The following is a 27265-nucleotide window of genomic DNA, read 5'->3' as shown; positions in this document are numbered from 1 at the left end:
CTAGAGCTTCAGGGAGGTGACCCGGGGGATGTGGAAGGGCTGAGTGTCCTCAGAGCTGGTGGAGCTGCAGCATCACAGGGAATGAGTGAGTGAGGCCCCCAGGCCCAGGCCCTCAGCCCCGACACAGGAACAAGCCCAGAGCCTGGAGTTTCCTGCCTCAGAAGCTCTTCAGGGGTAGCAAGAGTGCCCAAAAGTTAGGTCTGGTGGATGTGTTGCAGCAAGAAGGATTCGGGGCAGACACATGGAAGAACTTTCTGGCCCTGGAGCTCCTCAGATTGTGTGACTCTTCAGGGTTAGGCGTAAGCCTCCCCTGCCTGGAGGTCTCAAGACGGGGTGCAGCAGGGCCCGGGCCCAGCAGCTGGAAGGGCTCCTTCCTGGGCCCCTGCTGCACCCCACAGTCCTGGCAGCCTCCTCACCTGAGGCGTTTCCGGATGGGACGGAAGTATTTGGAGGTCTTGACAGCAAAGATGATGCTGGGGATCAGGAAGAAGGTGCACCAGCCCAGGCAGAACCAGAAGGCGTTCTGGAACAGAGCAGGGGAGGTCAGCGCATGGTGTCTGGGCAGTGGCGTTTTCCCACCCCACTCTGCACCCCCAGTCCCCCCGCTGACTCAGTGTGGGGCACGGGGACGCATTCTCAGAGCTGAGGGAAAGGACGGGGGTGTAGGCCCGGGGCAGGGCCGCGCTCACGCTGCTCCTCCTATGGGGGCCTCCATGTCCACGAGCCCTGGTGGGCTGGGGGTCACTCACCCAGGGGTCAGCCACCATGTCACACAGGATCACACGGCCATTGTCCAGGGCTGTGGAGAGGGGCTGGCAGGTGGCGATGCGCTGAGTCACCTGTGGTGTCAATGTGAGGCAGGTACATGCAGACACACCCAGACCCACAGGTGCTCAGAGGGAGGTTGACAGGGACACAGACAGGCCCAGGGACGCAGTGGGGAGCCACTGCACGGCTGTACACAGACACACGGATGTGGCAACACAGAGAAGGGAGGACACACTGCCATCAGCTCATCGCTCACCTCCTGTCTTTCCCACCCTGTTCACCAGCCTGGGTTAAGCCCCTACTGTGTGCCCAGAGCTGTTCTCTAAGTCACACTCTCACTGGGAGGCAACACGTGTGCACACACACACAATGCACTGCACACACGTACATACTTGCACACGCATGTACAGACACACTCAGGGTTAAGTGAGACCCCTGCCGGTCCAGTGTGGGTGGTAGATAGCCCGGTCCACGCTCAGGCCTCAGAGAAGGGCTATGGCAGAGGTTGGGGGATGGGCGGAACCCAGCCGGCCAGATGCCAGGTTTGGGAGTCTGGGTTCAATCCTGCAGGCCTAGGGCACCCCCAGGGGCTCTTGGGGGGCAGAGGAGGTCAAACAGCTGGTACCGCTGGAAGCTTGCCTGAGGCCAGGAGGGTCTGAGCCCACACTCACCTCCTCTCTCACCCAGGCCACGTACTGGGAGAAGTAGCCCATCTCCCGGGTCAGGAAACACTCACTTTCCTGCAGGGAAGACAGGAGCCCTGGGCTGGTCGGAGTCCCAGGGCCAGCACCCCTGCCCCCCATGCCTGGCACCATCAGGACAGGCCAAGCTGGCTTTCCTGGGAACCTCGGTGAGGGGGCAGGGCTGGAGAATCCTGGGGTGGGAGCCCTGCGAGCCTTAACCCTTCAACTCACCTCTGACTCTGAAGCCCCACGCCCACCCCCGCCCCATCCTCCCACTCACATTCTTCAGGATACGGGTGGCCCAGGGAGGCAGCTCTCCTTGCAGGTGAGTGACTCTGTCCAGGACATCTGAGGTCTCCAGCTGGGGGAGGGGAGAGGGGCTCAGTCAGGGAACAGCCTCTCGTTCACTCATCCATTCATTAACTCAACGTACGACACACAACATACCTTGGGGTGGGCGGTGTTAGGCCCTAAGGACAGAGGCCACCTATGGTGGTCCTCAAGGATCTGCCCACCCACCCTCATTTCTTCCCACCCCACCCTCAACTTCCAGTACGCCTGGGCAGAGCAGGCGAGGCCCCAAGCCGGCTGGGCCCGCGCGATCTTCCTCCCTCTGCTGCCCACCTTCTCCCCCCACCCCACATTCACCCCCAGCAGCCACCTGGAGAAGTGGGGCGGAGGCTGCCAGGGCATGGACACTGAGGTTGAGCTGAGCCTGTGAAAAAGAGATCAGGGCTGGGCAGGGGAAGGAACTGGTAGGAGGGAGCGTGCCCAGCATCCCTCTCCTCTTCCTTGCCCCCTGCCTGCATCTCCTCTCCAGGTCCCGGCCTCCCTGAGCCTCCAGACTTACCACAAGCCTCTGCTGGAGGAGGAGCTTCTCCTGATGGAGGTTTCTGAGCCCCTGGGCCTCCTTCTGCAGCTGCCGCCCCAGCACAGTATTGTCCTGAGGGGACACAGATCAGAATGGCACTCTGCCTGGGCCGAGACAGGCTTTGCCGACACATCCTTCACCAAACCGTTCGACCAGACATACTGGAAGCATGTGGAAAGTGCTGGAATCAGAGGTTGGGCTCAGAGGCAGAAAGCTGAGGCCTCCTTAAGTTCCTTGGCCAGATCTGGGTTCGGGGGCCTAAGCCCAAGTTCCAAGTCCGGCCCTAGCTTGCTCTGAGCACCGTTGGGGGGTAGGGGAGGGGTGTCTATGAGATGTCTTGAAGAGAACTTTTTAAACTCTCTATATTTATAAATACAAAGTGCTACTTTTCCCAGTACATTTTAAGCTAAGGCAACTGTCATGATATCTGATCCATCGGGCTGTCCTCACAGCATCTGTCCCAGCAGATTCCACAAGCGGTGTGCACCTAGCAATGCTTGCCCAGCTGTGCGATGTCAGACCACATCTGACGTTATCTGATCTGAGGTGGGTGATAATCCACTTTAGAGATGAAGATGCCGAGGCCCAGAGGTGAGGAATGATTTGCCCAAGGCCACACACAGCCAGTTGGTGGTAGAGCTTGAGCCAGAACTGATGCTACAGAACCCTTCATCCCAGCCGGGGGTCCAGAGTCTCAGCCCTCGGTGGCAGGGGCCCTCAGTCCCCTCCCCAATCCAGGCACTCCCACCCCCTCCCCCCTCCCAGGCCTCTGGCTCCAGCCTGCCAAGTGGGATCTCTGTTCCCTTCTCACTTGGGTCTGGGCCAGTCCCTCCAGCTCCTGGGCCAGCTTCTCCACGCTGATATTCACCACAGGCTTCTGAATCTGGAGACGGACAGGAGAGGCCAAGAGGGGATGAACCCCGGCTTCCCCAGCCCCAGAATTCCCAGTCTTCTCAAAAGCACCCACACCAGCTAAGTCTACTGTGACACATCAGTCACAGTGGGTCTGACCTGAAATTGTGAAACATATGAGACACTTTCCATTAGGAAAGAAAAAAAAATGAGGCGCCCTCTGGTGTAACCCAACGGAGAGGTGATGTCCCACCAGCATTCGCCACAGCAGTGGGTTCAGGACCATGGACAGCAACACACGCTGTTGGGTGGAGGCACACTCATTCTCGCCCAGCCCATGTGCTGGCAGCTGGGGCACGTGGTCTGGAGACACCCCCAGCAGAAGAGGCCGCAGGGGCATGTGGAGGAGTCCAGGGACAGTGGAAGGCCAAGACAAGGTGAGACAGCCCCCCGACCCCCAGCTCCTCTGCGGGCCCCTCTGCTCTGCCGTGGTCTGGCCTGAGGTGCCCACTGCTGACCTCAACAAGGAAGCCTGGGTAGTGGATACTCTCGAGCCCACTGCTCTGCAGGGCCTCCAGGTCCTGGCGGGCGGCTGGGCTCAGCAGGTCCAGATTCTTCACGTCCACTTTGAGTTTCTGCAACTCCTGCTGCAGCTTGGCAGTGTACTGCGAGGGTGGGAGCAGGGTGGAGCGGTGCTCAGTGGCTGAGCCAGGACCCCAGAGCTGCTATCCTAGGTGAGGGGTCAGCAGGCCCTCAGCGCCCTCCTTCTGGATATCCAGGGCCCCTACCCTGGACACTCCCAGCCCCAGACAGGCTCCCAGCAGGCCTCTGCCCCCCACCCATCCCCGACTCCACCTTACCCCCACCAAGACCCAGCTCTCCTCCAGCACCTATCTGTCTACTGGACAGCAGCACAGACCTTCCCAGGCCACCCAGAAGAAAAATAGCTTCCCCGGCCCATCTTTATCACGTCACCTTGTGTTAAGGTCTTCACGGCACCTGTGTGCTATTTACTTATCTGGGTACTAGTTTACTGCCATCAGCTCCATGAGAATGGCACCTCACGTGCCCACTCTGTACCAAACCCTCAGCGTCCAGAGCAGAGACTCATACGTGGTGGGTGCCGTACAGGTTTGTTGAATGTGTAAAATGTGTGTAAAAATGAGTGAATGAATGAAGACAGAGCACAGTTTAAAGAGGGACTCGAGGGCTTCCCTGGTGGCGCAGCGGTTGAGAGTCCGCCTGCCGATGCAGGGGACACAGGTTCGTGCCCCAGTCCGGGAAGATCCCACATGCTGCGGAGCAGCTGGGCCCGTGAGCCATGGCCGCTGAGCCTGCGCATCCGGAGCCTGTGCTCCGCAACGGGAGAGACCACAACAGTGAGAGGCCCGCGTACCACAAAAAAAAAAGGGACTCGACATTTTCCAACCATTGCTGGGAGAGATTTAAAGGGCACGAAATTCAGCCCCCATGTTTCACAGGTGAGAGGTTGAAGACAGGGAGGAACCTTAGAGCATGGAGCCCAGCTCAGCTCACCTCTCACCATCCCTCACACCGCCTTCCCCAGGGGGAGAAAAGGCCCATCCTCTCAGAGGCAGGGGTCTTGGAGCAGCATTTCGGGCACCAGTAACACACAGGTAAAGGAGAGGTCTCAAGGCGGGCAGAGTCCTCCTGGTGCCGGGAAAGCACACCTGTCTTAATTATCTCTGCATCATCAGCTCACTACTATCTCCTCTGAGGACAAGTTCTCCTAAGGTCACATTTGGTTTGTTGCCAGATGGCCCCCAAGGACTGCCCAGTCCCTCTGGACCTGAAGCCCTATCTGTCCAGACTCTTCTGTGACCTGGACCCCTCCCTTCCCTGGACCAGGGCTGAGAGCCCTCCCCTTTCAGCCAGCAGAGCACAGGGCCCCCTCCTACAGCCCTCCGTGGCCAGCCTTCACCCCGTGGCCTTGCACCAGGACAGTGCCGGCTCAGTGGACCTCTCCTCTGATTAGAGACGCTGAAAGAGGAGACGGCTACGGCATTAAGGAAACTGCCCCAGGTTATAGTTTAAGGCGTGGAGTTGGGACTGAAATCTGGACCACGTGGCTAGGCTACCCTGCGGACTAGGGGCAGGTGGTGGGTTCAAGAGGAGTTGGAAGGTTTCCGGAGACAAGGCAGAATCAGGAGTTGGCAGTTTAGGAGGGGTGGGGGGAGAAGCAGGTGGGAGAAATGTGGTTTTCCCAGAATATGCTTGGGAAGGGCTCCTGGGGGACCCTGGGAGCCAAGGCAGCTCTCCTCCCACCTCATTTAGGCGTGAAGAGAGGAAAGGAGGGGGTGTTTTACAGCTTCTGTGCACCCTTAGGAGAACCACGTTCTCGAAGTACGTCTCCTCTCATGAAGGAGCACTTCCTTTTCTTTGTTCTAGAACTGTCTCTTGCCAGTGTGAGTAAATCTCTCCAGTTCTACATAGCAAGTTCTGGCAAAGTCCAGTGGTTAGGGAACAGGCTGTGGGGAGCCCTTCTCCCGTGGCACCCAACTTCATCACCGTCGTTTTCACTGTCACACTCCCTCGCCAACCACCCCCCACCCCGCTCCCAACTGGAGCATCCAAACCAATGCCTGTCCTCAGTCAGGACACACACCCCAGTCCTCTCACTCACTGTCACCACCCTGTCCGGCCTCAACCTCACCTGTGTTCAGTTTTTCCAGGAGCACAGTGCTCAGAGCTGGTCAGAGCCTCCAGGCATGCGTGCACTCACCCACACACTCTGGAAGCTGCCCTGGGCTCTAGCCCCAGGCAAGGTCCTGAGCTTGCACCTGGGTTCTCTGCCCCTGAGGCACCTCAACTGCTCTTGCAGACTTCTCGGGTTCAAGGAGATGGTCCCTCAATAAGGCAAGATCAGAAGAGGGGGGATCTGCAGGAGGGGTCCCCACTGTGTTCCAGAAGTTTCTCTCACCTGGCTGATATCCAGGTGTTTCTCCAGGTCATAGGAGTCATTGAGCTGCAGGACCGTCCAGAGCGCAGCCCCTTGCTTGCACTGCCTGGGGAGGAACGACACGCATCAGAGGTGAGAGGAGGGAGGGCGGGTGGGGGCTGACGTCATCCTAATGGGACACCCACCTCAGCCCCTCCTCACACCCCGTCCCCCAGCCCAGGCTTCCCGCTCACTGATAGGCCAGGAGGACGCTGAGGTTCTTCTTCAGGCCAAGAAGTTGGGACAAGTTCATGCGTGACGGCAAGTTCCCCGGCGTGTCTGCAAACTGGGGAAGGAACACAGAGGAACGGGCCTGGAGCGGGGAGTGGGAGGCAAGGCCACCCAGCTTCCCAGGGCCTAGTCCCACGCCGCCCTGGCACAGCAGAGACCACAAGCCTGTGACTCCAGCCCACACCTGCCTCTCACTCAGATCACTCCTGGGCCCTAAATCCTGGCAGGGACCCTCCCCGTGACGCTCCAGGAGGGTGGCCGGCCTGGTCTTCAGCAGAGGACCCAGGCCAGCATCTCGGCTCACCTGCTCAGTGCAACAGGGAACAAGGATCCCCAATTCCCAGACTCAGCGTTAGGAGGGCGGAGGGCCTCAGGTCTGGGTGCCATCCTTCGAGGTCCCTGCCTGGGGCCTGGGCAGCCTTCCGGGGACTCACCGGCTCTCTTCTCTCACTGGGGGTTTTCCATCTCTTTCCTTGGCCGTCTCCATCATTCCTCCTGTCTCTCTCTCTCCCTTCTAACCCCTCGGGCTCCTATTTCCTTCTAAACCTCCTGCTCTGCCCACAGCTCTCTCCACGTCCCCCTGGGTCCCAGAGCGGGGCAGGCCCACCTCATACAGCTCCCCGCTCTCCCAGCTCCGGCACACCAGGGTCTGCACGTTGCCACCCAGCAGGAAGGTGGCGAAGACGAGGAGGATGAGGGGCGCGGCGAAGAGGAAGCTGAAGCCCACACCCCTGGGGAAGGCGGAGGGACAAGGTTGAGACAGGAGGGAGGATGCCCTGGACCACGCCCTCCATCCCCATCTCCATCCCGGGGCCAGCATGGTCAGTGAGTCAGCCCCGGGGCAGAGCCCTTCGGGGAGAGGAGCCGGAGGAGTCAGCCTCCAGGGCAGGAGAGAGGACTCAGAACCGCTCACCGTCCCCATCCCCACCCTACCGCTGCTGCCCTGGCTGGCCCTGGCAGCCTAGAGGAGAGCGCAGCTGTTTTGCTCAAAGAGCCAGGGCTGCCGGCCTCTGGGCCGAGGACACATGGAGGTGACCAGCTCCAGAGCTCGGCCTCAACAGGGCCACCTGGCATGGCCAGCCATGACCCACCAGCAGAGGCAGCAACCTACAGCATCTGAGTAGGACCTGTGCCACTGACCAAGGCTTCTTTGTGAGACAGGCATGGCCCCGTGCCAGGATTTGAGGCTTGGAGAGTGAAACATGGGCTGGATTTCACTCTCCCCTTTGGCCAGGCACCTTTATACAGTGACCCTCCTGCACAACTGAATGTGGCAGCCCTGGCCTTAGAGACTATCTAGTTCACGGCTGGCAAACAGATTCTACCTCTGGTGCCACCTCCTAATGGTAGTGCTGCCTGGACACTGGGTTAAGCAGGATTCTGAGGCTGTATCTGGGCTCAGAGAGAAAAGGTGCCCATTAATTATTAAAGTTGCCACTGGTGTGGGAAGGGGAAGTGCTTCTTATTTGCATTCCTGCTCTAGGCCAACCCTTTTATACAAACGAGGACACTGAGGCCCAACTGGGTTATCATTTGCCCAGGGCCACCCAGCAAGTCAGCCCAGAGCCAGACCACAGCTCAGTCTCTTGATCCCCAGGACTCGCTCCGGCAGCTACACCAGAAGCTGTCCATGGGCATGAGAGGAATGTGCCAGCCCGGGGGTGGGGGGAGAGACCCTCCTCCTCTCCCCAGCCCTTCTTACACCAGGAGGAAGCGGGTTCCAGCCTTGCCCTTGGCTTCCGAGTGGCTGGGGTCTTCCCCGTTACAGAGCCCCCAGATGCCCAGGTTGAGGCCCAGCAGGTTACAGACCACCACAAGCAGGACCACGGAGCACAGCACGCAGCCCACAATCCACCTGCCACAGAGAAGGTGGGACGTCACGGAAAGGGCAGCAGTGGGCACAGGAGGGGCTGGTGGAGGACCTAGTGGCTGGGTGGGGCCACTACCCCAAGGCTGAGGCTTTAGAAGTGTGACTTCCTATAGGGTCCCCAGGCTCAGATCCCCAGGGCACACAGCCAAGGTGGGGACACGGAGGCCCAATGAGAGAGGGGTCTTGGCTTAAATGGAGGCAGAGACTTAGTATAAGGAGGGTTGATGAGGGCTGGAAATTGGTTCCAGGGTGGCTGAGAAGCAGAGCTGCCCGTTCCACCCACCCCCACAGGTTCCCAGGCACCTGTATTTCTCATATCTCTGCATCTCCTTCAGGTAGGGGCGGCTGCTCTGTTCCATCTCCTCCAGTGCTTGGCTCCAGCGAGAAGCCGCCTCCCAGCCTGGGAATGCTTCGACCAGTGTCCTCAGCTCTCTAGGCTGCTGGGCCACCACCTTCTTCAGCTCTGCCCAAAGCAGCAGGGGCTTATGGGATGGGGAAGACCCCCAGGGGCCCAGGGAGGAGATGGATGCACAGGAAGAACATCTGGGATGCACAGAGATGGTTTACTCTCCATCCAGGCCCAGCCAAGAGGACAGCCTTCACCTCCCCCACCCCACGACCCCACTCGTCTCTCAAGAAGCCTCGTTGGTAGGGGTGGGTTGGGGGGCATCCTAGGCAGCCAGCCTGGCCCCTGGGCAGGGCCTCACCTCTGATCACGTCGGCCGTCTGCAAGGTAGCCAGAGCTGGGAGGGCGTTGAAGGTACTGTTCTCCTGCCGGAACCAAATGCAGCTGTGCCTCCTGCTCTCCGCCCGGGTGTCCTAGCTTGGGGGACCCCTGCATCGCCAGGTCCAGTGGGAGAGCATCCCCCGTCGGTGCTCCCAGCCCAGGAAATCAGGAAACAGGCTTCCCTTTGCTCTCTTGGTCAGTGCCTTCTTCTCCCCTCCCTCGGCCTAGCCTGACTCAATTCCCCCAAACATTGCTCCTTTCTGTCCCCACCCCTCTTGCTTAGACTACTGCAGTAGACTCCTAGCCATCCTCTTATCTCTCCCAGCCACTCTGCACAGGACCACCAGGTCTATTTCCCTGAAGCCCAGCTATTCTTCCAGCCTCAGGACCCATTTCCCTCCTCCTGGAGGAACATTCTGCTCTAGTTACCCAGCACGACTGACTCACCATTTCCCCAACCCCGGCATTTTCCAGGCCCTGGGTCACAGGTGCTGACTCATGCTACACCTTTCCCCTCAGCCCGTCTCCACCCAGGAGAGCCCGCCTGTCGTCTGGGGCTCAGCTTGCATGCTCGCTCCTTGGCCATCCCCAGACCCCACCCCCTGAGGGTCCTAGCTCTACCTTCTGAGCTCCAGGCCTGCCTCCCCCACCAGACCCGTGCACACAAGGACCAGCATCGTGAGCCTCCAGCCCAGGGTGCCACGTGGTAGGCGAGGCCCTGATGTGACCCAAGTTTTAGGTTCAACTGGGTTCCCACCCCAAAAGAGAAAAACGGAGGCCCCTCACATCTGAGTTCCCAGCCAGGTTGCAAAGAAGTCGGGTAGACTGGGGCAGGCACTCACCTCCTGCACCATGCTGGAGAAGTTGGCCTCTGGGACACCCTTCAGCCGATGCAGGACATCATCCACAGAGGGCACCTGAAATGGTTTGAGGGGGTTGTTATGACAAAGTCCACGGAGAGGCCTGGGAGGGGTCCTTGGGGAAAGGATGGGGGCAGAGGCCTCTGAATACTCAGTGTCCTCGTGTGCAAGATGGGCACCACCACAGCCCCAAAGGCCCTGGGTGGCAGTGAGAACTCAAGAAGCGAAGCCACATGAGGCTCACGGCACAGCGCGTGGCCCAGGGAAGCTCTCACCCCACTGCCAGGCTGACCATCATTAACCCTGGGTGCGTGGAGAGGGGACGGGCAGCCCAGGGAAAGGGATCAGGAGTCCGCTTCAGGAAACATCTGGAACAGAGGCTGCCCAGGGATTCCTGGAGCAGTGGGCAGAGCAGCCCCTTTCGCCCCAGGGGCCTCAGTCCTGGGCCTGCACCTGGCTGAAGTCGGCTCCCAGCTCCAAGGCGTGGGCTCTGTCCAGGGCCTCTGCACAGCCCCGGCAGCCGGGCTCCTGAAGCAGGGCCAGGAGGCGCTCCCGGTGCCCCTGGACAGCCGGCGCCAGGGCCTGCTGCCCCTCCTGAAGTTCCACGGAGGTGGCGTTCAGGGCTTGGAGGTGGTCCACAGCGACCTGCAGGGCTGCGAGACCCACATTTGGACTGACTGGTCTCCAATGCTACAGCATCCTTGGAGATCTTGCAGGAGGCAGAACATCTTTCCCTCCCAAACCCAAGGGACTGGTGATCTATAATCTCTGTAGTTATAATGGAAACTGCCCTGGGGCACGTTAAGCCAGGAGTGGGCAAAGGTGCCAGAAGGGATCCTAGGATAAAGCGGTGAGAAAGTCAGGGGTGGGGACCGCGGACTTAGTGTAAGAAATGCAGGGCTGGGCGAAGGCAGGGCCTGCCCCCCAGCGACACTCACCCTGGCCCAGGCTGAGCACGGAGGCCAGGACCTCATACACGGTGCTCTTGAGCTGCGTGTGGATCGTGTTCCCAATGCTCCTGTGGACACCTGGAGAGCACAGGGCAGTCTGCAGGGCTGGCCCCCAGGAGACTAGGGGCCTCCCCACCCAACCATCCTCCTCCCCTGGGTTCCGGAGGGTGGTCTTGCGGCAGAGTGGCCGCCGTGCCCCCCAGCTGGACCCTCTCCCCGCCTCTGCGAGGGTGTTCCCAGGTGGAGCCCGGGATGAGGGGATGAGAGGCCTCCCCAAGGCAGGCCTGAGCTGGAACCCTCACCATCCAGTTCCTCCAAGACTTGCTCCTGAGGAAGGGAGAACTGCTGTGCCACGGCCTGCAGCTCCTAGACAAACACAGGGCGTGAGGCTGCTCCTTCCTGTCACTGGACACCCCAGCTCCCGTCCCTTCCCCAGCCCTTATTCCCCTACTACCCGCCACAGCTGGGCGTCTGTCCTGAGAATACCCCCAGCCCTTATTCCCCTACTACCCGCCACAGCTGGGCGTCTGTCCTGAGAATACCGTGGGTGCCGTCATGGATTACAGTGACTCTCCAGCAGGGGGCAGTCAGGTGCGTGCTGGAAGGGGCACCCTCTCTAATTCGCAGGCTACGCACGAATTTGCAGGACCTACCCTGCTCTGTCCCGCCCATGGCTGGCGCTCATGGGGGCACGTGCGGGGTTACTCGGTGCTCACCTGGGGGACATCGGAGACCAGGCCCCGGAGGCTGAGCAGAGTCTCCGGCAGGGCCTCAGCACTGGGGCCCATCTGCTCATGCGTGCGCTGGTTGGTGACAAAGGCAATGACCACGCCGATCCTGCAGGGATGGGGGAAGAGGAAGGGGCTGGCTGGATGCCCGTGGGCACCTTGGGCCTTGGCCCACGCCTCCCGCCTGACCTGGGCGCCCCTCACAGCAGCACGAGGGTGGTCAGCAGCAGGAAGGCCACGAGGGTGCCTCGCTCGCAGGCCACCGTCTTGTGCTCCGTCTTCACTCGGCCCCCACAGCACCGACGGCGGCGGCAGCAGCAAAAGCAGAGCCCAGCGGCGGGTACCACCAGGAGGTAGAGGCCGGTGATCACGGCACACAGCACGTAGCCTGCCTCATACCGCACCACCTGGGCAGGGCAGCAAGGCATGAGGGCTGTCCTGAGCCTGCCATCCCAGCCCTCTCGCGCCTGACTCGGGAGGGAAACCTGAGGGGAGGGAGGCACGCTCGGGGGCGGGGGCACTAAGCACACATCTCGCATCTCCTTTAACTCTTGTGAGGGGCACCGGGTCCTTAGTGTTATTTACCATCCTACAAACAAGGGAACTGAAGTCCAGGGAGGCTATAGGGCTCCCTGCAAACCCCACAGCCGCTGAAGTGCAGAGCCGTGGTCAGAAATCAGGTGCGCGGACTGCAGTGCTCACGGAGAAGGGGAAAGGATGCCAGAAACCCCACCCTGGGGCACACCCAGCAAGGTGGGCTGAGCCGACGAGGCCCTTCTCAGGCTCACCGCTGAACGACCTCCCCCGGCAAAGCCCCCAGCCGCTCACCTCATCCGCCTTCACGGAGGATGGCTCATTCAGCAAGGCCTTTATCAGCTCTAGGAAAAGAGTCAAGCTGGGTCTGGGGGCAGCGACTGCCCTGCCCCTGAGTCCACCCCCGCTGCCAGGCAAAGGTGGGCTCTCCGAAGGGGGTCCTCCCACCACCTGGGCACCCTCGGAGAAGGCTGCGTCACCACAGCCCGGAGCCCTCGTGCCTCAGCAGGGGCTACAGGAGGCTGTGTCTGCAGGGAGGCCTGGCTCACCCCGCCTCCTGCGCCCCCCAGGTAGGCCCTGCAGCGGGGAAGCCGGCAGCCCGGTTAAAAGCAGAGAAGGGGCCTGGCCTAGAAGCAGCTCTTCCCCTATGAGGCAGGGGACAGGCTGGGAGCTGTCCTGCTGGCCACCCTGGTCCTCACAACCTCCACGGCGCCACCAGACCCAGAGAAAAAGCTCAACGGCCTCTTGGAGAGCTTAGACTGTAACTTCCTCTACCTTAGGACAGAGAAACCGCGGCTCCGAGCGGGAAAGGGGCTTGTGCAAGGTCACACAGGAAGGTGATGCCCTGGGTGCCCGGGCCTTCTGGGGAGGAAGATGGGGCTGGGGAGTGCTGGGGACCCAGCCCTCCAAGTGCCTGCCGACGCTGGGTGCGCCCCTCGGTGGAGAGGAGATTAGGGTGCACAGGGGGGACCCAATACCCGCCGAGGCCCGCCCGGGGGAGGAGCGCACTCACCGGCGGGGAAGGAGTTGAGCTGCACCACGGAGAGGAAGCGGCGCACGGTGCCGTAGAGGGGGTCCAGGGGCCCCGGCGCGCGGACGCGAGGGGCCAGCCAGCGGGTCTTGGCCGCCGGGGCGAACGCCAGGCGCTCCGCCGGGCCGAGGGCCCCGCAGTCCGCCGCGCCCGCCCGCCGCAGGGCCAGGGCCAAGGCCAGCCCCAGGCCCAGCAGGGCCGCCAGGAGGCCGGGCGCACGCACCATGGGGTCGGCCGGTGGGCTGCGGGCCGGGCGGACGGGGCTCAGGCGGCCGAGAGTGCGGGCCGCGCACGGGGCAGGCCGTGCATCCCTCACCAGCCTCCGTCCCGCTGCTCTCGAAACCGGCCCGACAGGTTTGGGCTACCTGGGCACCCGCCCGGAGCGCGGCCGGGGCAGGGGCGGAGGCCTGGGCTGGGGGTGGGGTTTGCGGGGTAGGGGGCAGGGCCAGACCCGCTCCCAGCGGCCTGGGGTGGGAGCCTGGGCGCCCTCTCCCCTCCCCAGATGCTCCTGGGAGGGCTGCCTCCGGAGCTGGGTGGGGAAGGCACCTCAGTACCTCTGGGTTATCTAGGATAGCCCAATTTCAACTATTACATCCTGCGCCCAGACGCAGCCGCCAAATCTGGGGCCTGGGAAAACAACCACCCCGTGAAGGTCTGGCCCACAGTGCAGCAAGACCAGCCACCGGGCCCAGGAACCAGGCTCCTCCCCCAGCTTCCTCTGGGGCCTGCTCTGTTTCCTCGGGTCATGCCTGCGCCCGTGCCAGGTCATTCTGGAGCACAGAGGCCACAGGGCTTTGTCCAGAGCGGCTCTCTGAGGGGCCACTGAGACGGGCACAATCCTTTGGGAGAGTGAATCCCAGCAAAGCTGTGCCCAGCAATGTCCCATCAGTCATCAGCTGAAAGAACTATCAGGAATATGCCCAGAGATGAAGTGAGAGAGTGGCATGGATATATAGACACTACCAAACGTAAAATCGATAGCTAGTGGGGAGCAGCCGCATAGCACAGGGAGATCAACTCGGTGATCTGTGACCACCTAGAGGGGTGGGATAGGGAGGGCAGGAGGGAGACACAAGAGGGAGGAGATATGGGGATATATGTACATGTATAGCTGATGCACTTTGCTATAAAGCAGAAACTGACACACCATTGTAAAGCAATTCTCCAATAAAGATGTTAAAGACAAAAAAAAAAAAAGAATATGCCCAGAGATGTGTCTGCACAGGCCTCTGTTTTGTCAGTGGCTGTAAGCCCAGTACCCAGAGGGTGCCTGTAGCTGAGCAGTCGGGGAAAATATTGCTAAATGGATGGAAGATGTTCCTGGCAGCATTATTCATGATACCGGAAGCATCCCCGATGGCACTACCGTGAAAAAATTGGTGAAATGACCACCTCACACACTGGGCTGTCATTAAAGAAAGTGATGTGGAAGTGGCTCTTTTGACCTGAACGATGCTCACAGTGCACTAACAAGTGTGAATAGCTGATGACAAATGGCTGAATACACGGAGTGAAGGCATAAAACGACGGTCATCTCCAGGTGGAATCACGGGCAATTTTTAATTCTCTTCTGCTCATCTGTGCTTCCTAATGTGTGTGCAACAAGCATGCGTTAGTTGTGTTCAGAGAAGTATTAGAAGTTTGTGAGTTTCCATAGCAGCCCCCATGGGAGCCCTGGAGGGGGAGGCTGGGCCTGTCCCTGCATCCCCCCAGCTCAGCCCTGGTCTGTGTGAGGGGCACAGGGGTTTTTGGCCGCTCACGGGAGTCTGCAGTAGGGAAGTGATTTTTTTTTTTTTTTTTTTTTTTTTGCGGTACTCGGGCCTCTCATTGTTGTGGCCTCTCCCATTGCGGAGCGCAGGCTCAGCGGCCATGGCTCACGGGCCCAGCCGCTCTGCGGCATGTGGGATCCTCCTGGACCGGGGCACGAACCCGTGTCCCCTGCATCGGCAGGCGGATTCTCAACCACTGCGCCACCAGGGAAGCCGTATTGTTAATTCTTTTTTTTTGGGGGGGGGAAGTGATTTAAATTCAAGTCACGGCTGGGCCTGCAGCAGAGTGCCTACGCTTCCCACTGCTGCCCTCACAGTTTTCTCAGAGCCGGGGGATAAGGGTACGCAGTTGTGGAAGGAATAGTCCAGTTAATAACGGGGTGCAGACGGGAATCGGAACCTCATCAAAGGGTGACTCAGAGATGAGAGTCACGGCTGCAGTGGGGAATGGGCTGGGGGTGCACTAGTTCCTCAGGTCCAGGGTGGGGGGTGCAGTCCAGGGCCAGCACTGACCCCTGGAGCCCAACCACAGTCATGGAGGAAGGCCCCTGACCCCTCCACCCTCTGACTGTGCTGAAAAGCTAAATGCAGGCCGTGCCCACCCCTCACCCTTCCCATCTGACTCACCTGAGCTCAGCAGCTGTGCTGGGGGTATCTTGGCCTCCTGGAAGCTGCCATCAGGAAGGGCTGGTCTCCCCGCAGCCGGCCCGCCCCGCCTCGCTCTCCTCCAATGTGAGCTGTCAGAAGGAATGGCTCCTCTGGCCATCACTTTCTGTCAATAACTTGAGTCCTGCGACCAGCAGCATGGAAATAGCCCTTTCCCAAGTTGATATAATCCACCTATGTGGTTTAGTAACTGCCATTTAGGCTTTTTTGTATTTTCTGTCTTGGGTGCACCCAAGAGAGTGCAGGAGAGTTGAGGTCCCAGCTTCCTGGGGAGGATTAGAAACCCCTGGAGCTTTGGGAAATAAGCAGCCCAGGCCCCCAAGTCCTGTCTCCCCGCCAAACTCTTCTCAACTGTTGTAATTAAGCCAATCAGTTGCTACTGCTATTGTTTTCCTGTGTCTCTAATAAAAGCACCTCACTTTGAAGATAAGCGTTTACCCAAGAAAAAAACAAAACATACCAAGCCTCTTTTTTAGCATAGGGCCAGGAGGGTTGATAAAGATACTGAATCTGCCTATTTGATAGGTGGACAAAGTGAGGCATCGAAGAAGAGATTTTCCCGAGGCAGTGACCAAGCCAGGAGTCTCCTTCCTGAGCCAGATCCTGATGGAACAATCTATCGTCAAACTGGCTGGTCAGCCTGAGTCTCCTCCCCTCCCCCAGCCCTAACTGGGAGAGCAGGTGGGGCTCAGGGGTCAGCCCTGGGTGCCGGGCAGAGGAGGAGATGAAATTGCTGCTAGAATTGAATTCCTTGGAGGAACAGACCGAGCAGACTGTGTGGGGCTGGGCCCCTCGGCAGTAGGGATACCCCTGCAGCAACCTCTAAGGGCATGGGGCTGGCAGGCAGCAGGGCTGGAGGGCTTCCAGATGTTGGGAAGGGGGTCCAAAGGAGGTTCTGTCCTGCGCCCTCCTTTTAGTCACGCCCTTCTGGGCACACCTGCACATCCCTTCCTCCTGCTGCTCCTGGGCCCCGCTACCATCCATGGAAATTCTTTTTTTTTTTTTTGCGGTACGCGGGCCTCTCACTGTTGTGGCCTCTTCCGTTGCGGAGCACAGGCTCCGGACGTGCAGGCTCAGCGGCCATGGCTCACAGGACCAGCCGCCCCGCGGCATGTGGGATCCTCCCGGACTGGGGCACGAACCCGTGTCCCCTGCATCGGCAGGCAGACTCTCCACCACTGCGCCACCAGGGAAGCCCCATGGAAATTCTTTGGTTGATCTAGGACAAGCTGGCCCTTGTTACCTTGGGAACACTTCCCAGGGCCACTTTCCCACACTTGACTTCAAACATCATCAGAAGTTTGATGGTCCCCAAACCCCACAGCCCTGAGGTCAGGGAGGGGAGAGTGGAGGTGGAGACCTGGGGGTGAGGAGAGGGACTCTGCCCTGATTCAGAAAGCACTTGGGCCCAAGGACACCAGGTGCGGCCCTCTGGGCTACCTCACGCCGCCCGCCCTTGAAACAGAGAGGAGAAGATATCCAGCAAGGAAGCAGCAGATGAGAGGGCTGGTTCTTCTTCCTTCTGGTCTCAGGAGTCGATGCTGTGCCCTGGAAATGGGATGTAAGTCAACCCCAGGGAACAGATCATCGAGGCTAGAGCACAGCGTTGCCTTAGTCAACGCCCTTTTGATGGCAGGAATCAGAGATCCGCTTAGGTCACTGAAGGACCTGCTGAAGGATCTAAAAAGTGAGCATTTATTATAGGGATACGGGACATCTGAGGAGCCCAAGCATGGGAGGTGGAGCTGGGTCTCAGGAGGGCTTGGGGCTGGAACAGGAAACCCCCTGAGTGCCCCCTGCTCTGTCTCGGGGGGTCTCTGGGTGGAGGCCTCCCCCGCTGCACGCTGGCCGGTATCCTCTGCAGACCAACCGGGCAGAGAGGGCCGTGCTGCCAGCCCAAGGCTACCTGTTCTCCCAGGTCTGCTGGTGCCAGAGGTCATAGCACTGCACGCCACATCCTGAATCAGAGCAGGAAGAAACTGATGGTGCCAACCTGAGACAGCGTCCCCCAGGCCACTGCAGTCCGGCCCTTGGAGACAGCCTTGCGTGGTCCAGTCACTGCTGCTGGGCCCACTGCGGTGGCTGGTGGGTGTGTGTGGGGACGGTCCCCTGAGGAGGAGGTAACAACTGAAAGATGTTGGTCCCAGTCATGGGAGCTGGACTCTGGTTCCAAAAATCCAGCAATGTATCCTTCTGAAAAGCTTTTGGTTCAGAACTCAATGAGAGGAGAAGGGGTAACTGTGGGTATATTTTGGAGAATTTCTACCATCGTGAACCCTGACCCACAAGAGCATCCCTGACTCCTCGTCCCTCATACTTGCATCCAGCCACTCAACAGTGTCCTTTCAGTGCCCCCTCCTGGGCATTTCTTCAGAATGGACCATCGAAAGTGGGTATCAGGCTATGTGACTCCTTGGCGTCAAACCCTCCAATGGCTCCTGCACCAGCCTCGGGATAGAAGTGAATTCCTTCACTCGGCTCACCAGGCCCTGGGCCACTGGTCCCACCTCGGTCCCCCTGGCAATTTCCCGAGTACTCTGCCCTCCCTGTGACATTCCCCCCCGTCCTGTTCCTGCCACAGGATCCCCTCTTCTTCACTCTTGTTCCCATTTTGCACCCCACTTCTGTTCATCCCCTAAGACTTGGCTTGGTGGTCATTTCTAGGAGGCTCCCCAGACCGCACCCCCAGGCTGAGTTGGGGGCCCCTTCAGGCTGCTTCCCCATCACCTGTTCACCAGTCTGTCTCCCCCACATAAACAAGCTGTATTTATTCATTAGGTTTTTTTTTAAATTTATTTTTTGACTGTGCAATGCGGCATGTGGGATCTTAGTTCCCCTTCCAGGGATGGAACCTGGGCCCCTGCACTGAAAGTGCAGAGTCTTAACCACTGGACCACCAGGGAAGTACCAACAGGTTGTATTTTATTCACCTTCACCTCCTGCTCAGCCCCATGCACTGTCCCTGGCACACAGACTGTTCTCCACAAATGTTTCCCTAGGCTTGAGGAAAGCAGATTTCAAAACCTTTAAAGATAAGATTTTCTTGCAGCCAGAGAGTCTGAAAGTGAATGTGATTCAAGAATAGATGGGATGGGCTTCCCTGGTGGCGCAGTGGTTGAGAGTCTGCCTGCCAATGCAGGGGACACGGGTTCGTGCCTCAGTCTGGGAAGATCCCATATGCCGCGGAGCGGCTGGGCCCGTGAGCCATGGCTGCTGAGCCTGCGCGTCCGGAGCCTGTGCTCCGCAACGGGAGAGGCCACAACAGTGAGAGGCCCGTGCACCGCAAAAAAAAAAAAAAAAAAAAAAAAAAGAATAGATGGGAGAGGGGACTTCCCTGGTGGTCCAGTGGTTAGGACTCCGCGCTTCCACTGCAGGGGGCACGGGTTCAATCCCTGGTTGGGGAACTAAGATCCCACATGCTGTGCGGTGTGGCAAAAAAAAAGAGTATGTGGGAGAATTTCCCCAAACCGAAATTCCCCGTGGTGGTGAGTGAAGCTGGCGAGGAAGGGGTGGGGTGGGTGGGGAACGGGAGTAGGCTCTTTGGGGAGGAGTGTGTCTGTGGGAACGTCTTCATGAGCCTTGCCCAACAGTAAGGATGGGGCGCAGCCCAGAGGGAGGCCACAGGAAGCACGTGGGGCTTTCAGCAAAGTGCTCCAGCATCGCAGTGATCACTGCTGCAGGCCGGGTGCAGGTTTCAACATGGCCAGCTAGCTGTGGCCGGAAGGCAGCAGGTGTGTCGGGACCTCAGGCAGGCAGCTTTGTCGGAAGCAGTCAGAGTCAGGAGGGCAGGGGCCCAGGCAGACAGAGATGGCCGCGCTCTGGTTTGCCATGGCAGGATGAGCTTCTAGAAGAGGCAGCCCAGTAGTGAACAGATTCTCCAGGCAGACTTGCTGTAGGAAGGTTCTTGGTCAGCTGAAGACTTCAGTCTTCGCAGCCCAGGGCCCCTGGGTGGGCTCAGCATGGCCAGGGGAGTCCCCTTGAGACCTGAGGGTCACCATGTCCTCAAGGCTTGGTCTCTGTGTCAGTTGGGAGGACACCATCTTCTGGTCTGAGCCAGACTTCCTCGGCTGCCCTCTCTCTCCAAGGTCAGGGACAAGGGCTTGTCCTAAGGTCAGGGCCCAGGCCTCATGTGACACTGACATCAGCTCCCTCCTCACCCTGTGGCACTTGCGGCCACGGCCTCTTGGGGAGAAGACAGACAGAGACCTGGTTTGCAGAACCTGGGGGCCATCTGGGGAGTCGTGTGGTCCAGGAGCACCACGGGAGCCGGCTGCGCCTCCCCTAGAGCCTGACTTAGAAGGGAAGGAGGCCCAGGTTGGAGATGGGCCGCCGGCCCTATTCTCCGGTGCAGCCTCCTCCCTTCACCACAGTAGGTGCCAGGGAAGGTTGTTGATGGCCCCTCTTTGGAGGTGCCATGCGTCCATTGCTTCCCCTTGGGTGCTTGTGACAGCACCACTGACCAGCCCCTCAGGAGCTCTGTCTGACCCCTGAGTCTCCTCTTGGGCACATTCAGGTGCCCAGGAGGTCTAGACCCAAAGTCTTAAAGAGCAAGATCCTATATTGTACCTTGGAAAAGATGGCTCCACCCTCTGTCCCCTTGAGACAGGTCTGCGAGGACACAGGCTATAGATGCAGAGGCTCCCCGGGAGTGGAGGCCTTGGAGGGGGGGTTAAGCCCGAAAGACACGCCCACCCAACCATGACCAGCAGATGCGTTACATCGTGGAGAGTTGAAAAGTGATATCTAAAGTCCACAGGGTAGTTTCAGGTGGCGTGTTGCCTGCTCTGAATCAGAACCTGTCTCCTGTTCAACATCGACTACGCGAAACCAGGAGGAATGGTGTGTGGTCCTGATAATAGAGTGAGGATTCGAAAGAATCTCAATCCACTGGACCGGGGGGTTCAAACCCGCAGCATGAAATGGAGCCAGGAGAACTATAATAGGCAATTCACAAACAGATTCCTAGATTCATAACTGTTTGTGGAAACAAAAAGACCATAATGGGCCAGCTGACCACAAGGTAGCATAAGGTAGCACATTATTGAGGTAGCACCTCAATAATGAGGTCAGACAGCTAAGATGCCTTTGTAATGCTAGCCAGCCTGAGAGGTCAGAGGTCCCCCCTGCGGAGGCCCAGGGCCATTGTCCTGTGCTGCTCAGCCCTGCTCTGGAAATTTAACTCCCTCCCGTGACAGCCACGACCAGGTAGGTGAGGAAGGGCCACAGCACCAAGCCAGGAGCGGCCACCTGTGCCCAAGAGAGGACCACCCCCGGAGGTCAGGAGGAAGGACAGGAGAGTCAGGGAAAAGACACCGTTGGCTTCCAGTCTTCCATGCTGGAAGCAGCCAAGAGACCTGCCCTGCCTGTCCGCCCCGCCCCGCCCCGCCCCGCCCCGCCCCGCCCCGCCCCGTCTCCTTCCTTCTCTGCCCCGCTGCAGACCGGGCCACGAACCTGGTCACAGCCACTGAGGACAAGAACGGGCACACGCAGCCCCGCTGGGGCTCCACGCCAGCAGCATTTCCCCTTTTCCGTGCTGCTGGTGTGTCCTCCAGGCTGACGATGGGGCTGAACGCGTCAGGGTCCCCCTAGACCGTGGATGAGGACATAGGAACCCCCCTGACACCCAAGAGTCACAGGCACTCCTGCACCCCTGCAGCAGGCCCCTGAGAAGTATGTCTGCAGTGACCACCCTCTAGGGGGCAGGACGCTCTCTGCAGGAGGGAACTGGGTAGTTGCCTTTCCGGGACTCTTTTTTTTTTTTTTGCAGTACGCGGGCCTCTCACTGTTGCGGCCTCTCCCGTTGCGGAGCACAGGCTCCGGACGTGCAGGCCCAGCGGCCATGGCTCACGGGCCCAGCCGCTCCGCGGCATGTGGGATCTTCCCAGACCGGGGCACGAACCCATATCCCCTGCATCGGCAGGCGGACTCTCAACCACTGCGCCACCAGGGAAGCCCATCCGGGCCTCTTTTGAAAGGGAAGGTCTTTCCTCTCTGGGTGACTTACAGTGAGAGCACTGCCCTCACCTCCATTTCATTAGAGAAGGACAAATCCAAAGTGAGGGTCTCATCACGCTGCGCATTTATCCGATGCATTTATCCGACGCACGATCACTGCTAATTGAAACACAGGGACCACAAAAGAGAAAGTCTGGACATACTCTCCTAGGAGTGTGAATTACACATCAGTCTGTGTCTCTAAAACGTAAGGAGGCCACATAAAACTGTGGGAGGGGCTTCTGAATCACACTCTCACCCAGATAAATGCCAGCTTTTGAGGAATGGGGACAATGGCAAAAGCATTCAGTCTCACCGGAGACCTTCTCTTCCTGATAAGATGCAAGGCCCCAAACTTCAGTGTGGAGAACTGGTGTTTTCAGGGCTGGGAGGGAGCTGTCTTCTGAGCCGGAGGCTTGGGCTCCGTCAGCAAGAAGAGCAGAGATGAAGGCTGTCCGTCCACACAGCTGGGGTGTGGGGCTCTCGATCAGGCTGCAGATGCCCAAACCAGAATCACCGGCAGAGGTCTAGGTAGCATCCCACTGAATTAGAATCTCGGGGTGGGGGGGCTCAGGTGGATGCAGGTTCGTGAGCTCCCCGGGGCTCCTGATGGGCCAAGTGGACCGAGAGCCATTGCCGTGGGCAGTCCCGGCCCTGCCCCCCAGGCGAGCAGCCCTTGTCCTGGAGGGCAGGGGTCTCCACACCTCACACACTCGGAAAATTTCCTGTGGGGATGTGGGGAGGGGCTGTCGGGACTCCATTCCTGCCTGCGGCCATCTCCATCTCCACCCCCCATAGGAAGGTGCCGCGGTGCCAGGCTTCAGGGACCAGATCAATACAGGTCTGGGGAGTATATGTGAGAAGCGGGGATCACGTTGGGCCCCTCAGCTGCTCTCAGGGTGTGAGGGGCAGGAAGCAGCCGGGTGGCAGGGAGGAGCTTGGTCGTCAGAAGAGCCCAAGAAGCACCTTTTGGGAAGCCTCCAGTTAGATGTGGACCAGCCGGGATTTGGGGAGTAACACCTGTCCCCAGAATGTTTGGAGATGCGGAGACCTCCCTGCCAAGGCCCAGCAGCCTCTGGGGTTCCTTGGGGGGCGCTGTTGGGGGCCAGTGAGGCCACAGTGAGCTCTTAGGGATGGGCTACTGTGTTGGCAGGAAAACAGATGAGTCAGTGACCAAAGCAGTGGAGTCCCCACCTCGCTCCAGCTGGTCCTTCAGATGCAGAGGACAGTGGGAGAAGGACCTCGAAATCAAGACGACAAGGGGGCAAGACGTCCAAGTGCAGTGGACAATGGAACAGTGTTTTCGAAATGCAGAAGACAGTGGGGCAGTGCCTCCTCTGAATGCAGGAGAGGATGAAGGGGTCTCTCCCAAACGCAGGGGAGACCGGCACAGCGCCCTGGGGATGCAGAGAACTTGGGAGCAATTCCTTCAACAGCAGAGGACCGTGGAGCAGCGACCCCAGACGCAGAAGATGGCAGAGCAATGAAGGGACGTGGAGAGCCGAGCGGCGCCTTTGCATTTGTAGAACAGTGGGCAGTGTCTTCGAAATGCAGAGGGCATTGCAGCTCTGCCTTCAAAAGGCACAGGACAGTGGAGCAGGAACCCCCAGCGAAGCCACGAGAGTGGCAGGGATGTCTTAGTACAAGAGACCGTCGAGCAGAGGCTCCGGACGCACAGAGTGTGGCCCAGCACCTTCCACACGCGGGGGAGAGGGAAGGACCACCTCCAGATGCAGAGGATGGTGGAGCAATGACGTCCAAAATAGTTGGCAAAGGAGCAGTCCCGTCAAAAGGCAGTGGAGGGCTTCCCTGGTGGCGCAGTGGTTGAGCGTCCGCCTGCCGATGCAGGGGACACAGGTTCGTGCCCCGGTCTGGGAAGATCCCACGTGCCGCGGAGCGGCTGGGCCCGTGAGCCACGGCCGCTGAGCCTGCGCGTCCGGAGCCTGTGCTCCGCAACGGGAGAGGCCACAGCAGTGAGAGGCCCGCGTACCACAAAAAAAAAAAAAAAAAAAAGGCAGTAGAGCAGTGCCTTCTCAATGCAGGTGAGGGGGAGCATCGGCTTCCAAACGGAGAGGAGGGGGCAGCAGTGCCTCCAGCTGGGCCCCCACTTCCTGGCGGGCTGTCAGCCTCGGGCAGATCCGAGCAGCTGCTCTCTGCTCCCGCACGTGGGCCCCTACATCCCTTAGCCGGCGATGGTGCCTCCGATCCTTCCCGTGCTGACTCCCCCATCAATCATATTTCTCTTGCCTCTTCCACCTCATCTCTCTGGCCAACTCTTCTTCCCAGTCTGTGATTAGGGACTCGCAGCTGGATGTTCCAGGACTGGCTTTCTATCGTAAAGCCAGAAGATGAGTAACCTTAATTACATCTGCAAAATCCCACCACGGCACTGCCCAGAATAGTGTTTGTTGAATAACCAAGGGACAGGAATCTTCAGGGGATATCTCTAGATAGGTTTCTTTATTGTAAGGCTTCTCATTTGTCTTTAATTTGCTAATAGGAACTCTGAGTCTCCCAAAAGGAAGTCTTCTATGCCAGCCGTTTCTGTTAAGATTAGAGGGCTTCCCTGGTGGCGCAGTGGTTGAGAATCTGCCTGCTAATGCAGGGGACACGGGTTCGAGCCCTGGTCTGGGAGGATCCCACGTGCCGCGGAGCAACTGGGCCCGTGAGCCACAACTAATGAGCCTGCGCGTCTGGAGCCTGTGCTCCGCAACAAGAGAGGCCGCGATAGTGAGAGGCCCGTGCACCGCGATGAAGAGTGGCCCCCGCTTGCTGCAACTAGAGAAAGCCTTCGCACAGAAATGAAGACCCAACACAGCAAAAATAAATAAATAAATTACTAAACTCCTACCCCCAACATCTTCTTAAGAAAAAAAAAAAAAAAAAGATTATTCAACTGACTACGTCAGAAAATCCAAAATAACAATGTGTAAACCAAAACAGGAATGTAGTCTCACAAAAAGTGAGACTGGAGGTTGGTCATCCAGGGCTAGCCTGGCAGTTCCACGAAGCAACAACACCCAGGCTCCTCTCTTTTGTTTACTCTGATCTGGTGATTGCCTCCTGGAACAAAATGAGGGTTGGAGGTCCAGTCATCACATTGACATTTCAGGCTGGGGAACAGCTGGGAGGGGCTGATATCCCTCCTGGCTAAGGCAACTTCCTTTAAAGCAGCCTCTACCCCCCAATAACCCACGCCCCCATGTCACTCCCAGACCTTGAATTTACATTTCATTGACCAGACCTTGATCAGAAGGCCGCACAGAGCTACAGGGAGGCTGGGAGCATGCTCTTTGGGCTGGGTGCTCTATGCCTGGAATAAAGCCAGGGTTCTGTGGCTCAGGAAGACGTGGGGTATGGACACTGGGTAGATCCAGCTTTCACTGCTACCCTGGGTGCTCCAAGCATATTTGACTACAGATGTCTTTGTTTTCAGAGCACAGTTCAGAAAGTGTGTTTTCCTTTAACCTGCAAAATAATGTGTTACGTCTAGCGGCCCAATACGTTTAGGTTCTATTCCTCTAGTCCCCGAGTAGTGAAAGCATTTTAAGACCGAATTATATAGTACTGAAGAAAACATAAACATTCATCCCTAAATTGTATCAGAACAGGATCCTGTGCCTGCCAAACCCAAGCCACATCATTCGGGTCTTCCCTTTCCCCTTTCACTCGTGTTTGACTCTGCTGGTACTCAAATGTGGTACAGCACGCATGGCGGGTACAACAGCTCCAGGCAAAACCTTCAAGGCACAGGGGAGCTGCAGGTCCTGCATTGGGGCCCATCCTGCCAGCTGCACCCCCGGGACTGGACCCCTGAGCAGGGACTGCTGCCTGGAGGTCCCCAGCTTCTCCTCTTCTCTCCTGCCCCTCATCATCCTCCTCCACTTCCTTTCAAGGTCACTTCTCTGTTGGAGACCTAGGAGCAAAGGAGGACTATCTCAGGGCCCCTGTTCACCTTGCAGCAGTCACCACCTGGCATCTGGGGAGCTGGCCTTTTTTCTTCATCCCTGACTCACCACTAAAACAATTATGTAAAGATCTCTGACTAATGGCTAGGGGGTAAAGGAAGGTGACTGCCGCAGACGAAGGAAAAAAATCCCCAAACTGAAATGTCAGTCCTCACGTTCCTAGCAACCCGCTCAGCTCTCGCCAGGAGAAGTTTCTCCGGGGCTCTGTCCGTCCTCAGGCCCTTCCTCCACCGTGTTGTCTTCAGTCTTCCTCCTGTCTCAGGTCCTGGTCTTGAAAACCCCAACTTGTAACCTGAGGGTACTGTCATCAAGGGATTCTGTTCGGGCTGGGATATGAGCGCCCTCTGTGTACACAGCAGGTGACACTTCAAGGACACGTCTGTCACACTCAGGGAGGTCGGCTCTGGGTTCCGGCCTCTCACTTCAGACTCATTAACCTTTAGGACCTCAGTTTCCGCAAATGCAAAAGGGAGGTTTGGTCTTGCCTGATTGCTGAGGTTGGCCCCTCATCCCCATAAAGTGACGGCTGACTTCCGCTGATTGCAGCAGGACGAGCTGTGGCCCAGACAGCATCGTTCCCGCAGAGGAGGCAGGCCTGGGACGAGAGGCAAGGGTGCCCGTTTCCATAGTTGAGACAGAGCCGGGGTCTTTCTGACCCAGAGGGAGGGAGGGTGCTAAACCCAAGAGACGGAGAACATCAGGGCGTCGATGGAGGGGCCGCTGGGGTGAACGCTGATGCCCCGCGAGGTGACCCGTGGGATGAACGACTGCAAGCTGGGAAGGGGACTGCTCGAGGATGGCCGGGCCAGGAGCACACTTTGGGGATGAGGGCATTGCGCCCCAAAGCAGGCTGGGCCCTTCGAAAGGAGGCGGGACCAAGCAGGGATGTGGGTGTCAGCAGGATAGCTCAAGGAGAGGAAGAGCTAAGGGAATACACTGGGACCAAGGATCTGGACTAAACTGGGGACCAGGCAGGAAGTATGGAGTCCAGACACACACATCAGAGTCAGCGTAAGGCAATGAGGTGGCAAACCTTCGGTGGACAGAAATTTGGCATCGAGAGGTAGCAGCACGGGAATTCCCTGGCGGTCCAGTGTTTAGGACTCCGCGCTTTCACTGCCAAGGGCGTGGGTTCAATCTGGTCAGGGAACTAAGATCCTGCAAGTCAGGCTGCGAGGCCAAAAACAAACAAAAAAGAGGTAGCAGCAGGCTAAGGACAGCAGGAACTAGATACGCACGTGGGACCCAGGTGAGTGCAGATTCCAAGACACCAGCAGGTGAGCGTAAGTCTCAGCAGGCAACAGGCAGCCAGGGCAGGAAAGCTGGCCCAGGGTGGCGGGAAGAAGGAAGCCCCGGCTCTGGAGCCGGCTGGGAGCCCTCCAGGGTCAGCTCAAGGACTCAGGTCCCTCCAAACCCAAGTTGTCATCAGGAGGCTTGGGCCAAACATGGCTCCTCTTGGGTAAATGTAAGGCACTCAGGAACACCTGGAAACTTTCAGGGAGAAATGGCCTTTGCTTCAGGTCGGGGAAGTGGGCACAGCAGGAATCCCTTCCCCTGATTCTCTGGCAGATGAAAATCCTTGCGATTCAGCAGCACCTGTGGAGCCCCTGCACCTCCCGTCTACCTGTCCTGGAGAATGGCCCACAGGGGACCCCATCTGGTCATAACATCCCCCTACGTGAAATACTTCAGAGCTGCTTGTGCCCCTAATAATGTTCCGTCCCTAGCGCTGGTCAGATGCTGCAGCAGAGACAGAGTCCACGTTCACCAGCCCCAGCCCCGGTGCAGCCGCCTCTCCCGGAGGC

At 58.8% G+C, this 27265-nt stretch overlaps 1 protein-coding gene across 1 annotated transcript; it reads right to left on the bottom strand.

Moving 5' to 3' along the window:
- Nucleotides 1-13304, bottom strand: PROM2 (prominin 2; the record flags this gene model as incomplete). Its single annotated transcript, XM_079721264.1, has 23 exons — nucleotides 13046-13304; nucleotides 12328-12377; nucleotides 11704-11906; nucleotides 11488-11608; nucleotides 11074-11137; nucleotides 10760-10849; nucleotides 10275-10474; nucleotides 9804-9878; nucleotides 8942-9005; nucleotides 8538-8697; nucleotides 8067-8219; nucleotides 6972-7095; nucleotides 6328-6419; nucleotides 6116-6200; nucleotides 3693-3839; nucleotides 3134-3205; nucleotides 2302-2394; nucleotides 2113-2166; nucleotides 1732-1812; nucleotides 1440-1508; nucleotides 750-839; nucleotides 417-523; nucleotides 1-64 (listed from the first exon to the last, which is right to left on the bottom strand). The coding sequence occupies exons 1-23, from the start codon at nucleotides 13287-13289 to the stop codon at nucleotides 1-3; spliced, it is 2502 nt and encodes an 833-aa protein (XP_079577390.1). The 5' UTR covers nucleotides 13290-13304.
- Nucleotides 13305-27265: the final 13961 nt, after the last annotated feature.

The sequence above is a fragment of the Hyperoodon ampullatus genome (genome assembly GCF_949752795.1).
Source record: "Hyperoodon ampullatus genome assembly, chromosome: 15".
Lineage (NCBI taxonomy): Eukaryota > Metazoa > Chordata > Mammalia > Artiodactyla > Ziphiidae > Hyperoodon > Hyperoodon ampullatus.
The sequence above is the reverse complement of the archived record's forward strand: the minus strand, read 5'-3'. Positions and strand labels throughout refer to the sequence as shown.